General features: G+C 41.2%; 1 protein-coding gene across 2 annotated transcripts; it reads left to right on the top strand.

The window, feature by feature from the left end:
* The first annotated feature begins 3,110 nt into the window (after positions 1–3,110).
* Positions 3,111–14,215, top strand: zgc:114200 (Gamma-secretase subunit Aph-1b-like). Of its 2 annotated transcripts, none has more exons than XM_062553929.1 (7): positions 3,111–3,661; positions 3,995–4,165; positions 4,880–4,953; positions 6,574–6,696; positions 7,159–7,286; positions 8,563–8,686; positions 11,269–14,215. In XM_062553929.1, exons 1-7 carry the CDS (start codon positions 3,549–3,551, stop codon positions 11,310–11,312), a joined length of 777 nt encoding a protein of 258 aa, XP_062409913.1. In that variant the 5' UTR covers positions 3,111–3,548; the 3' UTR covers positions 11,313–14,215. The 2 variants fall into 2 exon arrangements, with proteins under 2 accessions (XP_062409913.1, XP_062409914.1); XM_062553930.1 differs by having other exon boundaries at positions 11,214–14,215.
* Positions 14,216–15,088: the final 873 nt, after the last annotated feature.

Here is a 15,088-nt window from a genome sequence, read left to right as displayed (position 1 = left end):
ACCATAACTTGTGCTTGTTCCAACTTGATGATGATAAAATATTCTGTTCTATTCAATAATACCTGAAGATTGAACTCAAAATATATCACATGTATTATATATAATACATATTATATCTATCAATATCTACATGGTAATTATGTGTGTAGTCTGTGGATTGTGTAGAATGCAATGAGTAAAACATTACTGTGTAAGCCAGTTACCACAGTGAGTAAGTGATGTTTCTACTCCTGTTGAATTAGGATGCCGTGTTGGAAAAACAGTAAGTACATAACTTAAGTACCTAGTCACAATAATGTTAATGGGTAAAGATGTGAGTAGCCTACAGGTCAACATGCCTTAGAGATATTCCTCAAATAGTAGGCTACATGTGAACAATATTGCATGCATGACACAATGTAACATTCACATTTGACCCAGTGACCCTAGTAATCGGTTCATCAATCCCTTCTAGTGAGTGAAAGTTACTGTGTAACTTTAACTGTGTAATAGACCTACAATGAAAATAGAATAAGAATAAAACGGAATCTAGTGAACCAAGCTTCACCTTTTGTGGATAATTCACCCCGCTTTTTGAACTGTAAGGCGATCCTTTTTTTAGGCCTACCCAATATATCAGAATTAGCATTATTTCATTGTGCTGTTTAATCCATTCCACTATGTATCTATGAACAAAACCTTTGTGAGCACACACAGTAATTATCCTAACATAACTCCTGCCACCTAGACAATATTCTTGTAAAGAGGAAGACAAACCATAAACAGGTGAGCGTTAACTAGTCAAGGTCTCTTTGGCTGTAGCCTACATGTGTCAGCTGCCTAGCGAACGTGGTATCAGTTTTCATGGAGGACAACGCGGTGGGTGCAGGCATGCAAAGTTGTCTTCCCTCAAAGGCAGCCTAAGAGTAAAGCAGTGAGTGCTATTCAGTGAAGATTGCCAAGGCTGGTACATGTTACATGCATGTAAACCTAAGTTTGTTGCATTGTCTAAATATTCCTTTTACCCAGTGGTTGGCTATTAGGCCTTGGTCATTTTGTTTCGGCTCTCTTTTCTGATATCTTGTGTGAACCTTAACCCTCTGGGGTGCGTTTCCCGAAAGCATCGTAAGCCTACGATGATCGTAAAGTCCCTCTTACGACCGTCTTAAGATTTGCCGACTGTTTCCCGAAACCATCGTAGCTTAAGAGCATCGTGAAAACACTCGTAGATCTACGAGTGATCCAGAGTTCTCGTTACTGCCTAAGAGCGTCGTAACGCTATGCCTCAGTGGAGTCACCAGCAGGATATGCAGGGGGATTACAACTAAGAATACAATGATCCAACTTACGTTACCATTCTTTATTGTACATTTACTTGTGATGATTCAGATTTTAGCGTGCAAAATAGCATTCATTCAATGGACATAATGTTATTAAAACCGGACAAGAATAGCCTACAAGTTATGAAAGGAGACGTTGCCAGAAAAGTTTGCCATTATCTTTTTGTGTAGCCTTTTATTTTATTTTTTTTATTAGGCTTATGAGGTAAAAACAGAGAAAGGAATATGTGACAATAGTCTGTTGTGCGTCAAAATCTAAGCCTATAGGCTATGTTATTTAAGCCTACACATTTCCTCATTTTCTTATCAACCTCTTTATTCAAACGTCTGCTTAAGTGACACGAAACATTATTGCACAGGCAGCACACCGTGCTCTCACAAGTAGGTTAGCAAAGAACTCGCATAAACGATGTAGGAGTAAGCTAGCCGAAGCCTAATATACATATCTCCCAACAAACATAAAAACGGGGCAACAATCTCATGTTAAATAATACAAAAGTATGTATGTGTGTGGTATATGGCCTAGGCTAATTGGAATGCTTACATGCAGATGTCAAAGGTTTTCTATTTTCGTATTGATGTTAATTAATGTATAGATCCGAAGCTCAGACGGTGGCTTAGCTATGGCGTGCAGTCACCTGACATCACCATCAAATTAGGGGATATTTCAGAACTTTTATCGTGGACAGCTCCCTTAAGAGCATCGTAAGAGCAGTGCACGCGCGTTCACGCTACGAGCATGTTCGGGAAACAGTCGGCAAATCCTAACGATCGATCTTGAGATGAATCGTAGAAAACCCTCGTAAGAGTGTCTATCCATCGTTATCGGGAAACGCACCCCTGGAGTCTAAATCCTCCCCTAAAAGAGAATGTATCAATGGCACTTTGTAAAAACTATAAAAGGAAATCCTAGGATTTCAGTCCTCTCACCTGCAGCAGGCCCATTCAAAATGGCCATTTAACTTAAATTGCATTTGAAAGAGACACTCACTAAGTGACACATTTAGTCTGACTTTTGTCCAATTTGTATTAAAACTACATAAACATTTTTAATGTTCTTTTTACTTGTATGGAGCCAACACCGTTGTTTTCAAGGTTCAAATTTCAAAAGTAGTTTTTAAATAATTGTGTTTACACTGAATTATAATAAAAAAGTAATTTCATTACATCCACTTTACCCTCATATCATTATTGTAGAGGACCTCTAACCATATGCCACTTTTGCATAGATTGACTTTTTAGTTAGCCTAGATGAAAAACATAAAAATCTCAAGGTATAGCTGACTGCCTGTCAAAGTGGCTGAAAAGGCCCTGGACCTCCAAGTGTTAAACCATTCGTCGCTCCAATGAAATTGTGATCAACAGAATCAGCATCAAAGGCCCTCTATTCATGGGTTTCATCAGGTCCCTTTCCACAGGTGTATTAAATCAAGCACCTTGATTATCAATGCAGACTGCATGGTGCTTGATTAATACACCTGTGCAAAGGGACCTGATGAAACCCATGAATAGGCTATATAAGGCACACAAATCCAAGGCACTTGCACTTGCACCTGCACCATAGACTATTAGGCTACTTTCCAATAACATGCATCACTTTAAACAAACACGTCCAACAGGTGTCTACTTGACTTGTAACCTGATTCATACTAGTCCATCTGAATCATGAAGGCAAACAAGAGGATGCTGCGGCCCCCTATGCCCGTGACAAAGTACTACAGGAATGAAGACACCCGGAAGTACAATAAAACAACAAAGCCAATCCCAGGAAATGACCTCACGCATCAAGTATTTCATGAGAAAGAGGAAGTAAAACGTTAAGTTTGGAAGTGTTTTGTTCTCATCATTGAAAGAAAATATGTGATAATGATGTTAAAAAAGTAGACTTGACGCGAAAAATTGTGCTGTTGTACGTATAAGCAGCCGCAGATTGTAATGCTTATAGCTTAATTTGTCCGTTTAGGCAACGTTTAAGTGATCAAGTGTACAGAGGAATGCAAGTGGTTTTTGGGAATAGCCTAGCGCTTCATTGTTCCTTCAATGATACTGGATCTGTCACGTTAGGCGAGAAATTGGCATTGATAGGCAGCATTTTCTTTTTTCATTAACATTACCGTTAGTATGTATTTAGTTCGTAATATTTAGCTTACAAGTGAAGGAGTTGTGGTAGCTAACGGCAGCGTAGCTCGTTGTTCTTCTCGCCCTTTTCTACGGTACAAATAGCTAGCCATGACGGTTGCGGTGTTTTTCGGGTGTGCATTTATTGCATTTGGGCCAGCATTCTCTCTTTTTATATTCACAATTGCTAAGGATCCCCTTCGAGTAATCATACTTATTGCTGGGTAAGTGATCTTTGACTTTTATAACCAACGTTTAATCCTCAGGTGGACACCCCGGTAGCACATGACTTTAACCAGCTGATGTGATTTCTACCCTCCCTTCCCTTTTCAGTGACGCATCGTTACGTTTCCTAGTGTTCTTTTAAAATAACTTGAGTAGTCTTAGTTGTTAAATTGTTAATTGATAAATGAAATATTCCTGAAATTGTGAAACGGATTACACAGACGTTACTATCCTGTCCCTTTCTACGAAATGCACCATTGCATTATATCTAATAAAAGTCATTTGAAGTAGCTATTCTTCTGTGTGATATTATATATTTATTTTTTCTCCAGGGCATTCTTTTGGCTTCTCTCCCTTCTCCTATCCTCTTTGGTATGGTTCATTGCTGTAAAGGCCAGCAATTCAGATGATCCAAGTCTACAAAGAGGCCTGCTGATATTTGGGGGCATATTCTCTGTATTGCTGCAAGAGGTATTCCGCTATGCCTATTACAGGATACTGAGGTAAGAACTCTTGATTTGACTGACCTATCAGCCTAATTGTTCAGCCAATGTGTCACTCAAATACAGATACATTTGGACCATATAGTATTGTGTGTTAGATAATGATAGATACTTTATTGATCCCCAAGGGGAAATTCAAGAAGATAATAATTCCACATGGTGAAGGGTAATGAAAACTAACAAAATAAGCCTCCATTGTGGCTCCCCCGTTGATCGTTTTCTTGTGTCCTTATCAGAAAAAAATGAAAGGCAATCCCTAACAACAAGGAAACATGCATGTACTGTGATGGTATTTAGGCCTAAGGTTAATATACAACCAGAGTAACAACAAATCAGGTCATTGTGCTCTATCATCATAAAATTACCCTGGACATGTTGTATCAAATATTGCTGTGCACGCCTCATTAAGGAGGTTGGCCTATATAAAAGTTGTATACATATCTATAGATAGATAGATAGATATCATGGATGTTTTTTTAAGTAGCTGGTAAAAAAACTCTCTTGTTTGTACAAATATATTATTTAGCATCTCTGTATATTGTGCATGATTCTTTATTTGCTGCTATAAGATTTACCTTTCCACTTTTTCATTCCCTCTCTGTATTGTAAACATTATGTAGTTGTGTGTGCCTGACGGACACAAATGTAATGGATACAATTGTAGTCCGTGGTCTTGATTTTAACACCCTTCTCAATTCTGTGCCTGTCAATCAGGAAAGCGAATGAAGGCCTGGCTGCCATCAGCGAAGATGAAAGCTCCACAATATCGGTCCGGCAGATGGCCTACGGTACGGTTGATGTTGTTTGTTGTTCCTCGTTGATGTTGAGTGCTTCCTCTTGGTCGATTTCTCTCAGAGTTCATACTGACTGCATGTATGCCTCAGCTCATGTGACACAGAAAGAGAAAGGAACATTCTAGTTCAGGGAAGGCCCTATATGCATTACTTGATTTGATGGCCTTGCTTAAAGGTAGGGTTGGAGATCCTGGAAAATGATTCCAGCAAAGCTGCATTTTGAAAATACACAGGTCAAAAGTCCTAACTCCTTTCTTCAGACTTCCCCCTGAAGCCACGCCTCCAGAGTACAGGAACGTGCAATGCTTGTGAGGGAGGGAGGAGCAGATTGCAGCTTAATAGATGCATCAGAATCCAATCATCGTTAACAGTCCGTTCAGTATGATTTGATAGTGTTTCAAAACTTTTAATTAGTTGGTTGCAATGGGGGTGTGAAGAGTATTTCCAGCAATATGTTAAAAAATGCTCCAGAGAGCATGCTCCAAACATCTCCTAACCCACCTTTAAGTATTGTAGCACATCATTCAAGCTACAGTATACTAAAGAGAGAAGTCATAATGATTCTAATGTAACGGTACACAAAAATCACCTGTACCTAAACGGTTAGGTGTGAATACGTGGTGAATAATATAAAAAAATGTTTTGTAAGGGTTCTGGCTATTTCTTGTTAAGTGGCACATCATCTTACCAATTATAAAAAAAAGCTGTTAGAAGCCATACACTAAATGTCAGCTCTCATCGTGGCATGCCTCTTGTCTGCTTATCATTCTTTGTAATTACTCAGATGGAATTAATCGTTGTGGAAGAGGTGTTTTGGTACTGACCGATGTGTTAGTGAAAAGTGTTCAAAGTGAGAAATTAATCCCCACTCAAATTACAGCTGTGGCTTCGGTTGCTTCATCAAATCTCCCTTTTACCTTCTGATTTGCGGCATAATCTGTGGAGGGCCGGCCTTATAGGGATGAGGTAATGCTTCCTCCCGGTAGGACTAGCAGCCCATCCTCATTATGGGTGATAAAGCACTAGAAATCATTTGGTGCCTGCGCACTCTCATGGTTGGCTGCGTGCATCGTCTTGTTCAGGTCACCTTTCTCACGTCCTCATTTATTAGGCAGACAGTAAGGCAATATGCCATGAAATATAAGTCGGGTTGTTGAGGAGAGGTACATGATTGCTATTGTTTCACAATGGTGAATGTGATGACTGATAAACAAATGGGGAGAGAGAGTGTGTGTGTGGGGCGTCTATTTTACTAGATTGAGGTCATCTTCAAGACACAAGCAAACACAATAGATAGATTAGGTTAAAAAAGGGTTTCATGCAGAGGTTTTGCCTTTGCTTTCATATTTCCATTCCTAATGAGCCATATATTACAATTTAAGCAGCAACACTTTGATTTTGTAAACTGTGTAAATGTCTATTGTCATGATGAGAGAGTGTCGGGTGTGTGGCCTACCAGTTCATTAAGAACCAACATTACCGGTATAACCACATCCAACATCTCCAAAGTATAATCGATTCAGCCAGCTATACTCTTGTGTGGAGAAAGAATATGATGTAATCTAATCTGGTCTTGGCTGTTCTGATGATGACCCTGTGCTGTTGTGGCTACAGTTGCTGGGCTGGGCTTTGGAATAATGAGCGGCGCCTTCTCCATGATCAACATCCTCTCCGATTCACTGGGGCCAGGGACCGTGGGCATCTTCGGAGACTCCCAATACTACTTCATCACCTCAGGTAGGTCCTGAAGTTTTGGAAAGTTTTAGGAAAGATCTGGGCAAGTTGAAGTTCACGATTTAAAAAAAAAAAAAGTGACTGCTGATTTGCAACAGCAAGTTCAGAAATTAAACTTGCCTTTACCACTTCTCTGTCACACACGCAAATACATCTACACATAATACAATTGCACTCCAGTATTCATTTAGAGTTCATATAAGTCAAATGTGTCTTAGTGTGTTTCTGCTGTCTCTGTCCCACTCCGGCACATAGGCCCATTCTCAACCTCTCTCTCATGCTTGGTCCTCCAGACTCGTTCCCACTGATCTATAACTAGCACTGGATAGACTATCCCATTGTTGCCGCCCCATCATTCTTTATCTAGATCAGTGGTAACGAGGACTGAGGAAGGAAGGGAGGATATATAAAAAGATGATTGAGAGGCACCCATAGACTGAGTTTTGTTCTGTTGACCTTTGACAGCTCTCATGACCTTGGCCATAACCCTGCTCCACACGTTCTGGGGCGTCGTGTTCTTTGACGGATGTGAGAAGAGTCGGTGGTGGGTGATCGGCGTCGTGGTTGCGCTACACCTGCTGGTGTCCTGTCTGGTGAGCAAAGACACACACACACACACACACACCACACTACCCAACCATTCAATGTTGGTGTGTACTAATATTGAAGCGTGTATTTTAGAAATGTAATACTTATGCAGTGCTTTCCCGATCATGTTAACGTACAGGCTAAGGATATGTTACTGGCACATTTAAAAGTGCTTGTCGTCGGTATCTGTTATATGACCGACATGGAGGGCAAAGGGCCCTCACTGATGAACTGCCTTTTCTCCACTGGAGGGAGTACTTGGATCACGTTCCTCTAGGGCGGCTGAGATTATGATCATGTTCCTAGAAAACTCCTGTTAAATGTGCCCATGCACTTTCACACAGAGACACTCAATTATATCAAACCAGTTTCTTAGTAAGGAGTGATGATGGGATTCTAATAAGGACCAGTGGCCGTGCAAAGGTAGTGTAGTGTAAGCAAGGTCAAGGTCAATCTCTTAACTCCTTTGGTCATGTGCATGCTAGTAGTTTGCTCACTTTCTTGCCCTATTGTTATGATTTTCATAAGAGGTTATAGTATTGCGTAGCTGCTTTTACATTGTGGTTGAACCTCAAGGTTTCTCCACACATCCGTCCAAACGTGACCAGTTACTTCACCCTGGATGTACGTTTAATCACTGAGTTTTTAAAAGCTGACCAGGGGCTTTTTCCGGAACACTGCAAAGGAATGAGTCACTCTATACATGCAGGTTGTTTTCCATTCTTATAGTCTGGTCAAAGGTTGATGTAGGAAGACTTGGCTACAGTTAGCTTATGGTTATGCCACAGTCTGGGCCCGTTGGTGCCCGAGAAACTAAAAGTCCTCATTTTAGACTAATCTCTTTTATGTATGTTAGTTTGGTCACTACATTTACAAATGGCAATGACATGAATGGCATCTCATATTTCTGTATGACCTTGAGGGTTGGTTTATTTGAACGTGTGAACAGGTGTGATGTTAAGCCTTACATCACTAAGACTGTTGCGTTAGAGAAATGTATTTTGAAACTGACAGCCCAGAATTGCATCAGTTCCTCTGCTGGGAAAAGTCTGTAGTGGGTTTGGTTGTAAGCCAGAGCCTGTAGTAGTTAAGGAAAATATTTATCTAATCCGTCATTTATAAGGCATTTTATCAGACATAAACTACTGTGTCATTTCAAAATCCAGTTGTCTAACATGTTTGTTAAAGGTTAGCTGAATTGCTAGATTAATGTGCCGACCTCTTTGAAATGAATTTGTGTGTTAATTGCTGTTGTCCTCCTGTTTGCTTCCTCTTTGCCAGTCTCTGTTGAACCCGCTGTACTCTGGCAGCCTGCCGCCCGTCTACGCCATCATGGTGCTGATGGCCGTCTGGGCCTTCTTCTCAGCGGGGGGCTCGCTAGCCAGTGTGTCCCAGCTCTGCTCACGTAAGACACCCCCCTCCGTTTCTCTTGCCTGTTTGTGGAGGAGTTGCATGAAATTGGACGGATGTATGAAAAGCATCAGAAGTTAGATACTCGTGTGAGATAGAAAACCTTAACAATGACGACAAATAAATTGACGTTGTTCGGTACAGCACGTTATTTATTAGCATTATAGAAACAGTCTGATGATGGGCAGATGTTGCTGATAATTGAGCCCAACAGCCAATGACCTCCTTTCTTGCCATACTATAACGATGGAATAATGTATGGTGGAAAATGGAAAAGCAAGGTTTTAGTTTCTAACAGTAACGCAACAATAGATTGATTATTTGTCAAGTATTACATTAATGGACAACTAAAAAAATGCCTCAAAATCCTTTGATCACAACTTATTTCACATTTTTTCTCAGTTTTCTGACATTGAAATCAATAGTGAACATAATCATCGTTGTTTCTAAAGTTAGAACAGAAACAAGTCAACCTATCTGATGTAGTTAGATGTAGTTAGCTGACTGCTTTCTCTGTCACATCACATCACATTGTTGAGCACAAGTAGTGCGGTTCAACTCCGGCACACGGAAGTGTTATCCGCAGGGCCTCTGCTGAGGCCAAAGCCCACAGATATGTGAACGTGCCTCTAGCTCCCTTTCAAATCCGCAAGGGAACACTAAATTACCGAGCAGGTGCTCGCATCCAACATCAGAAGACCCAAAACTGGGAAAATCACAGGGTGTGCGGCGGCCACTCCAGGAGCGGCTTAGCCTCGTGAGATGCTGATTTGGGGAATGTTTGGAATGTGTTCAAGCCGCTTGTTCTTTAAGGCTAGCCGTAAGCAGCTAGCCTGTGCAGATAGAGATACGCTGTCACTGTAGCTAGGGCTTCGCAGACCCGCATAAGCGCGCGTCAGAGGCTTTTTCTCAGTGGTCCGGTAACCCCAGGTAAGGTCATTCAAGCTCGGCCAGGGGTGCGTTTAGGAAAACATGATGTTCAGGCTCTGGGACATTCGAGAGTCTCGGATTAGAGCAAATTTTCAGAAGACTAGCTTTTTATATCTGTGCTTTTTCTCAATTGAGTTGCCTGCCTTCAGTAGTATAGGGCTGCTTTGACATGCCAGTGCTTCACGCATTGAACTCTGTTATGTAACTGAACGGACGAATTTCATCGTCTTTACAGCGTTTCCTTGAAATGAGCTTGGAATCATGACGTTGACCTGCGCTTTTTGTCTGAGATTGTTTATTTGCTCGTGTACACCATGAGCTCGTGGGTGTCTTTTTGGGCTTTTCTTGGTTTCTTTATTTCAAATAGACACTCCTTTTGTTAAATGCAATGGAAAAGGTCATACTAAAGAAAGTGAAAAAAATGGTGCTGACGTCCTAGTATATTTTCATGTGGTCAGTCAGGCCATATGACAAACTGTTAATGCAGGCCGGACAGTAACATTTTCTATGAAAGTTTCTTGAAAGCATTGGAAAATATATCAGGAGACCATAGTATTTACAATTCACTGTATGAATTTCATATTGTAAAAATGATTATAAACAGAATGTATATTGGCCAGCAGATGATCCCGGTCACTGGAACATTTCCTCAACCACCAGACTTTATGTAACTTCTTTTATAGTTTTCATTTAATCCCTTTTCTTTTCTGTTGGGTGTTGATGAAAAATCCAACTGCTTTGTCCGTCGGCATGCGGCACACTCGCAACAACATGTGTTATGTAACATGTCTGTACCATTTAATATAAGACATGTATTCATTACATGAATCTCTGTTTATAACGCCACAGACGTGGTGTTCCTTCACGTTGACGTCTGTCGAGCCTTTGCTATTAAGATGCGTTTAGCAGTCACTCTGCGCCATGCTTCAGAGAAGCACTAATTGCCTCTGAGAATGATTAGCGCGGCGTTTTGTTTGCGTATCCTTAGGTATGACCTCACAGCGCCACCTTGCCTTGTTTAGTCATTGTGATGTTTGACGCAACGGCCTTCACCGAGATTCTTTCAAGCATTTAGGATCATGAGACTCCAGACTGGCAGGGACAGAGAGAGAGGTCACCAGAGAAATTCAACCCCCTCGCATTCTCCTTTATTAATTAGGCAGACACTTTTCTTCAAAGCGACTCAAACGAAATAATACACTTTCATCAGTATTGTTTGCTCCTTGAGTACCTGAAAAAAAGCAGAAGACACCTTATGTTATTAATAGGAGCTTTTTCCCTGCTGTCTGTTATTTTTCTACCTGAGTACCAAACCCATGACCCGCTGGTTTTTATTGCTTCACCGGTTCAGTGTAGGAACTTTAGTGTTGACTTTAGCTGGTATCCAAAGACACTGACATGCGTCAGTTCTTACAAATGATCTGTCCCTGGTCACACTTGGGCTGTCCTTTCAGGCGAGCCCGGTCCAGAGTGGACCGCTCTGTGTTGGTGACTTTGAGTGACCTCAAGTCGCCCAGTGGTGTTTTTTTTTAAACTTTTCTGTTCTTTTCGTGGGCAGTTTTACTCGATGTGTCTTGTTCTTTTCGTTGCAGGTAGGAAAACTGATGATAATTCCTCCTAACTGGTTTCTTGTTTTGACAACTCAAGGAGTCGGAGGACAGGACATTGTGTTGCTGAGTTCGGTGCATTAGCGGAACAGACAAGCCGCTCGTCGGAGGAGCCTCGCATCAATCGTCTGGATCACGCGTGTGTATGTGTGTGTCTCTCTCTCTCTCGGCGAGGAAAACCTTTAAGCGCCCATCATTTTTTTTACAGCCTCCTCAGGCTCTTGGGGAGTCGGGACTGCAGAACGTATCTCTCTTTAATCGTACTCACTGTAAATAGCTTGACATACCTTACTCACACTCACTCACTCACACATACATGCACACAGACACATACATGCACACAGACACACACACACACACACACACACACAGATACACACACCCGTGCACATCGTCACGCACAGGCCTGTGTGGTTCAAAGAACTTTCTAGACACACCGGAACTGAGGTGGTTTGTCTTTCCTCGATTTCTTTCGTTTTTCCTCCTCCTTCACCTCCACCCCTTTTTGGTTCTGGACTGGATTCATTTGGACTCTGAACCTGCTTCTGTGTAGACGTTTCTTTTTTTCCTTTCCGATTTTAATTTTCCCTTTTATTCATGCATCTCTGTATCACAAATCCTCAAGAAGGTGTTTGCCATTGGGAGTAAAAAAAAAAATTAGGAGCCATGTTTCTAATCATTTTGAAGGATATGGCCGAAGTTTTGGGGTCTTCAGACACAAGCTCCATCTGAGAATAACATGCACACTGACTGATGATTTTTAAAATGGTGTCCATCTATCTAACTGACCAACAGAACAGCCAAGCACTGTAAGCACATCCCTTTCTGTTGCACATCCTTTTTGTCCATTAAAACTGCCTTTGTTTCAAGAGTACCGCAGAGCTGAGTTGTGGGCCTTGTATTTCACTGAATCATTTCCCGTTATGGGATGCAACAGGGTTTAGTTTTTGGGTCTTTCCACATGTGTGAGCTATACTCTTGGCTTTACAGATTGTTAGCATTAAAAACATTTTCAGTTGTTAAAGAAAATTGCATCATGTTCTCAGCTTTGGAGTTTTCAGGAAATTCAACATCAGTAATTGAAAATAGAAAGAAATACCCCTAATGAACTTTATTGGCATTAATTGACTTGGTTTTGCATTATCTTTGACCTTTTAGTTTTTGCACTATGTAGGGTATTTACCACAACCTGTACAAATATTATAAAGCTGATGGTTCTATTTTTCAAGGTTAACAGACTACACACATAGTATAAAAAGACATTTCGTACTATTTAAGAATACATCTTTCAGGATAAGAGTTCAAATGTCAGGTCATTATTTGTCAAAATATGACCCTGAGTATGATAAGTATGTTAAACCATTCTAGCAAATACAAGCAATATCTTTGGCAGAATACTGTTCTCTTCTCTGGACCTTCTGTAGTGTAATTCTGGTGCTTTCTAGATGCATAAAAATCATGACATGCTTTCCGTGATGTATATATTTTTTGTTTTACTTTGATAGGATTAATTGCCAGACCTTTGTACCCGGTGTTTTGATTTATCTTTTTTCTGCTCAACTTGAAGCAATTGTGTCAAGTTAGGCCAGAAATATTTAAGCTCATTAGAATGTGTGGCAGTGTTTGTTTTTCCAACCGATCCAATTCTCTCTGGTACAATTTGTACGTTCCTCTACCAGCGCGCTAGCATCTGAGCTTCACCTGCCTTCGTTGGAATTGTTATCTCTGCGTCACCAGGGCCTATCGCTTGCCCATTTGGGCTAATGTAAAGAAGAGGAGAGCGCCAAGTCACCTCTGCGTCACTCGAGCATTAGAGGTGGCGGAGCGGGCCAGCGCCTCGGCTGGTTTGGCACAGGTTTGTGCCAGGGCTATGGCACCAGCTCAACTCACTCAACCATGGCACTTGTGTCAGGCCCTGTCACGCAGCCTGAGAACTGAAGTGTGTGTGTGTGTGTGTGTCTCTCTCTCTCTCTCTCTCTCTCTCTCTCTCTCTCTCTCTCTCTCTCTCTCTCTCTCTCTCTCTCTCTCTCTCTCTCTCTCTCTCTCTCTCTCTCTCTCTCTCTCTCTCTCTCTCTCTCTCTCTGAGTCAGCATCGCTCAGCAGTGCCACGACGCAAGACGCGCATGGCCAAGGGCTCTGGGAATCTTAGATTCTACAAAGTCAGTGATTAATGCAGCGATTCCACAGAAAATGGTTGTGTGTACGTGTGTACGCTCACGTTCGTATGTGTGCGTGTGTAAGGTCCTCTGCTTTATGACTTGACTCAGAATGTGTGAGTACCTCTGCTGTGTGTGTGTGTCTGTTCTTTTTTTTGTCTACGTATGCAACTGCGCGTCACTCCTGTGTGGGGGTGTCTGTTTCCAGACATTTCATTGGGGCAGTGAGTGTTTGGGGGAAATGATGTGCCCAGTTGTTTTGGCAACCAATATGTGAATGTGTGCGAAGTACTGCAGATGTTTGATCACTAAATACCAGATGCTGAAGTTACCCTTCCCACTGACTCTGCTGTCATCATCGCCATGGCTTTCTCATACCCCACCGTCTTTCTTGTATGTTTTAGAACAAAGCAAATTCAATCACAGTTTAAAATCATTAGAAATGGGCAAACTTCGTATTCAAAAGTAGAATGTAGAAATTTTTCACATTAGTAAGTTAAAAAAAAAAAAAAAAAAAAAAGAGGGAATATATCTGTATCGAATGATTTTTGCTCCTTTGGTTTTCCTCAGAATTTATCAATCTGAATTCAGTCATCAGAATTGGTGCTGACTATTGTTTAACTAATATTTACTCCAGTGATGGGTGCAATATTGGATATGTGATGTATAAAAATGCTGCTTTATAGAATTTGTAACTGGTGCCAAAAGGCTCCCCTTCTCACAAAAAAAGCAAACAATTTCTTTAACCCATCAATAAAAAATGGCTTGTGAAAGTGTTCTGTAATTTCTTGGATGGTGTGACACAACATTAAACAGTGATTTCTTTCAAAAGTATATTTTTAATAGTATTTCTTCCTTTTTTTAAAGAATGGCATAGTACAAAATGAATGCTAATCTATGATTAATTAGTTGTATATCTTCATAACTTTAAGCCTCAGAACATTGAGAAGTTAATCCTCAATCTATAGAGTATCATTGAATAATAATCATTAGTGTAATTGAATCTGAAGCATTTAGACTTTTTCTTGCTAGTTCCGTATGACCTACTCAGTGCCCTATTGAGTATTTTCATCCCCTTGGTTGATTTTGGACCATTTGAATCCCATACCAAACCGCTGATGCACTGTCTGATGTTCCCATTGCTAATTCAACTGCACTGACATTCTAACTGAAGGCATTTTCTTTCCGTGTCAGCCATGTGAACAGACTACTAGTGTTATCATAAAAAAAATCTGCACAATCTATTGCTTCCCCCTCAACCACGCCATCTGTATGCCTCTGATGCACGGCAGAAACCTACAGTATGTACTAATCCTAAAGATTTACTGTGTAGATTCTAACTAATGGCAATGTGTACAGATGAGCCTGCGCTCGGCTTGACAGGCTGACTGCTCAGTGTAATGGATCTGTCCGGTGGAATGTCTGAGACTGCTCTGGCATGTGCTCTGGTGGAGATGTCTCGTGCTCCACTCACATGTCCACACCACACACATGTACACCATGGGCTCTTCTCAACCCTCTCTCCTCGGTCCTCTGTCCTCCAGCTTCTTCCCGCTGATCTGTAAAGAACACTGGATAGACTATCCCATTGTTGCCGCCCCATCATTCTTTATAGGTCAGTGGGAACGATCCGGAGGACCGAGGATTGAGGACCGAGGAGAGACGTTGAGAAGAGCCTCATGCATCTTCTCCATCATGCTTCTG

This window comes from Sardina pilchardus, chromosome 14, assembly GCF_963854185.1.
Source record: "Sardina pilchardus chromosome 14, fSarPil1.1, whole genome shotgun sequence".
NCBI lineage: Eukaryota > Metazoa > Chordata > Actinopteri > Clupeiformes > Clupeidae > Sardina > Sardina pilchardus.
This window is presented reverse-complemented; position numbering and strand designations above follow the sequence as displayed.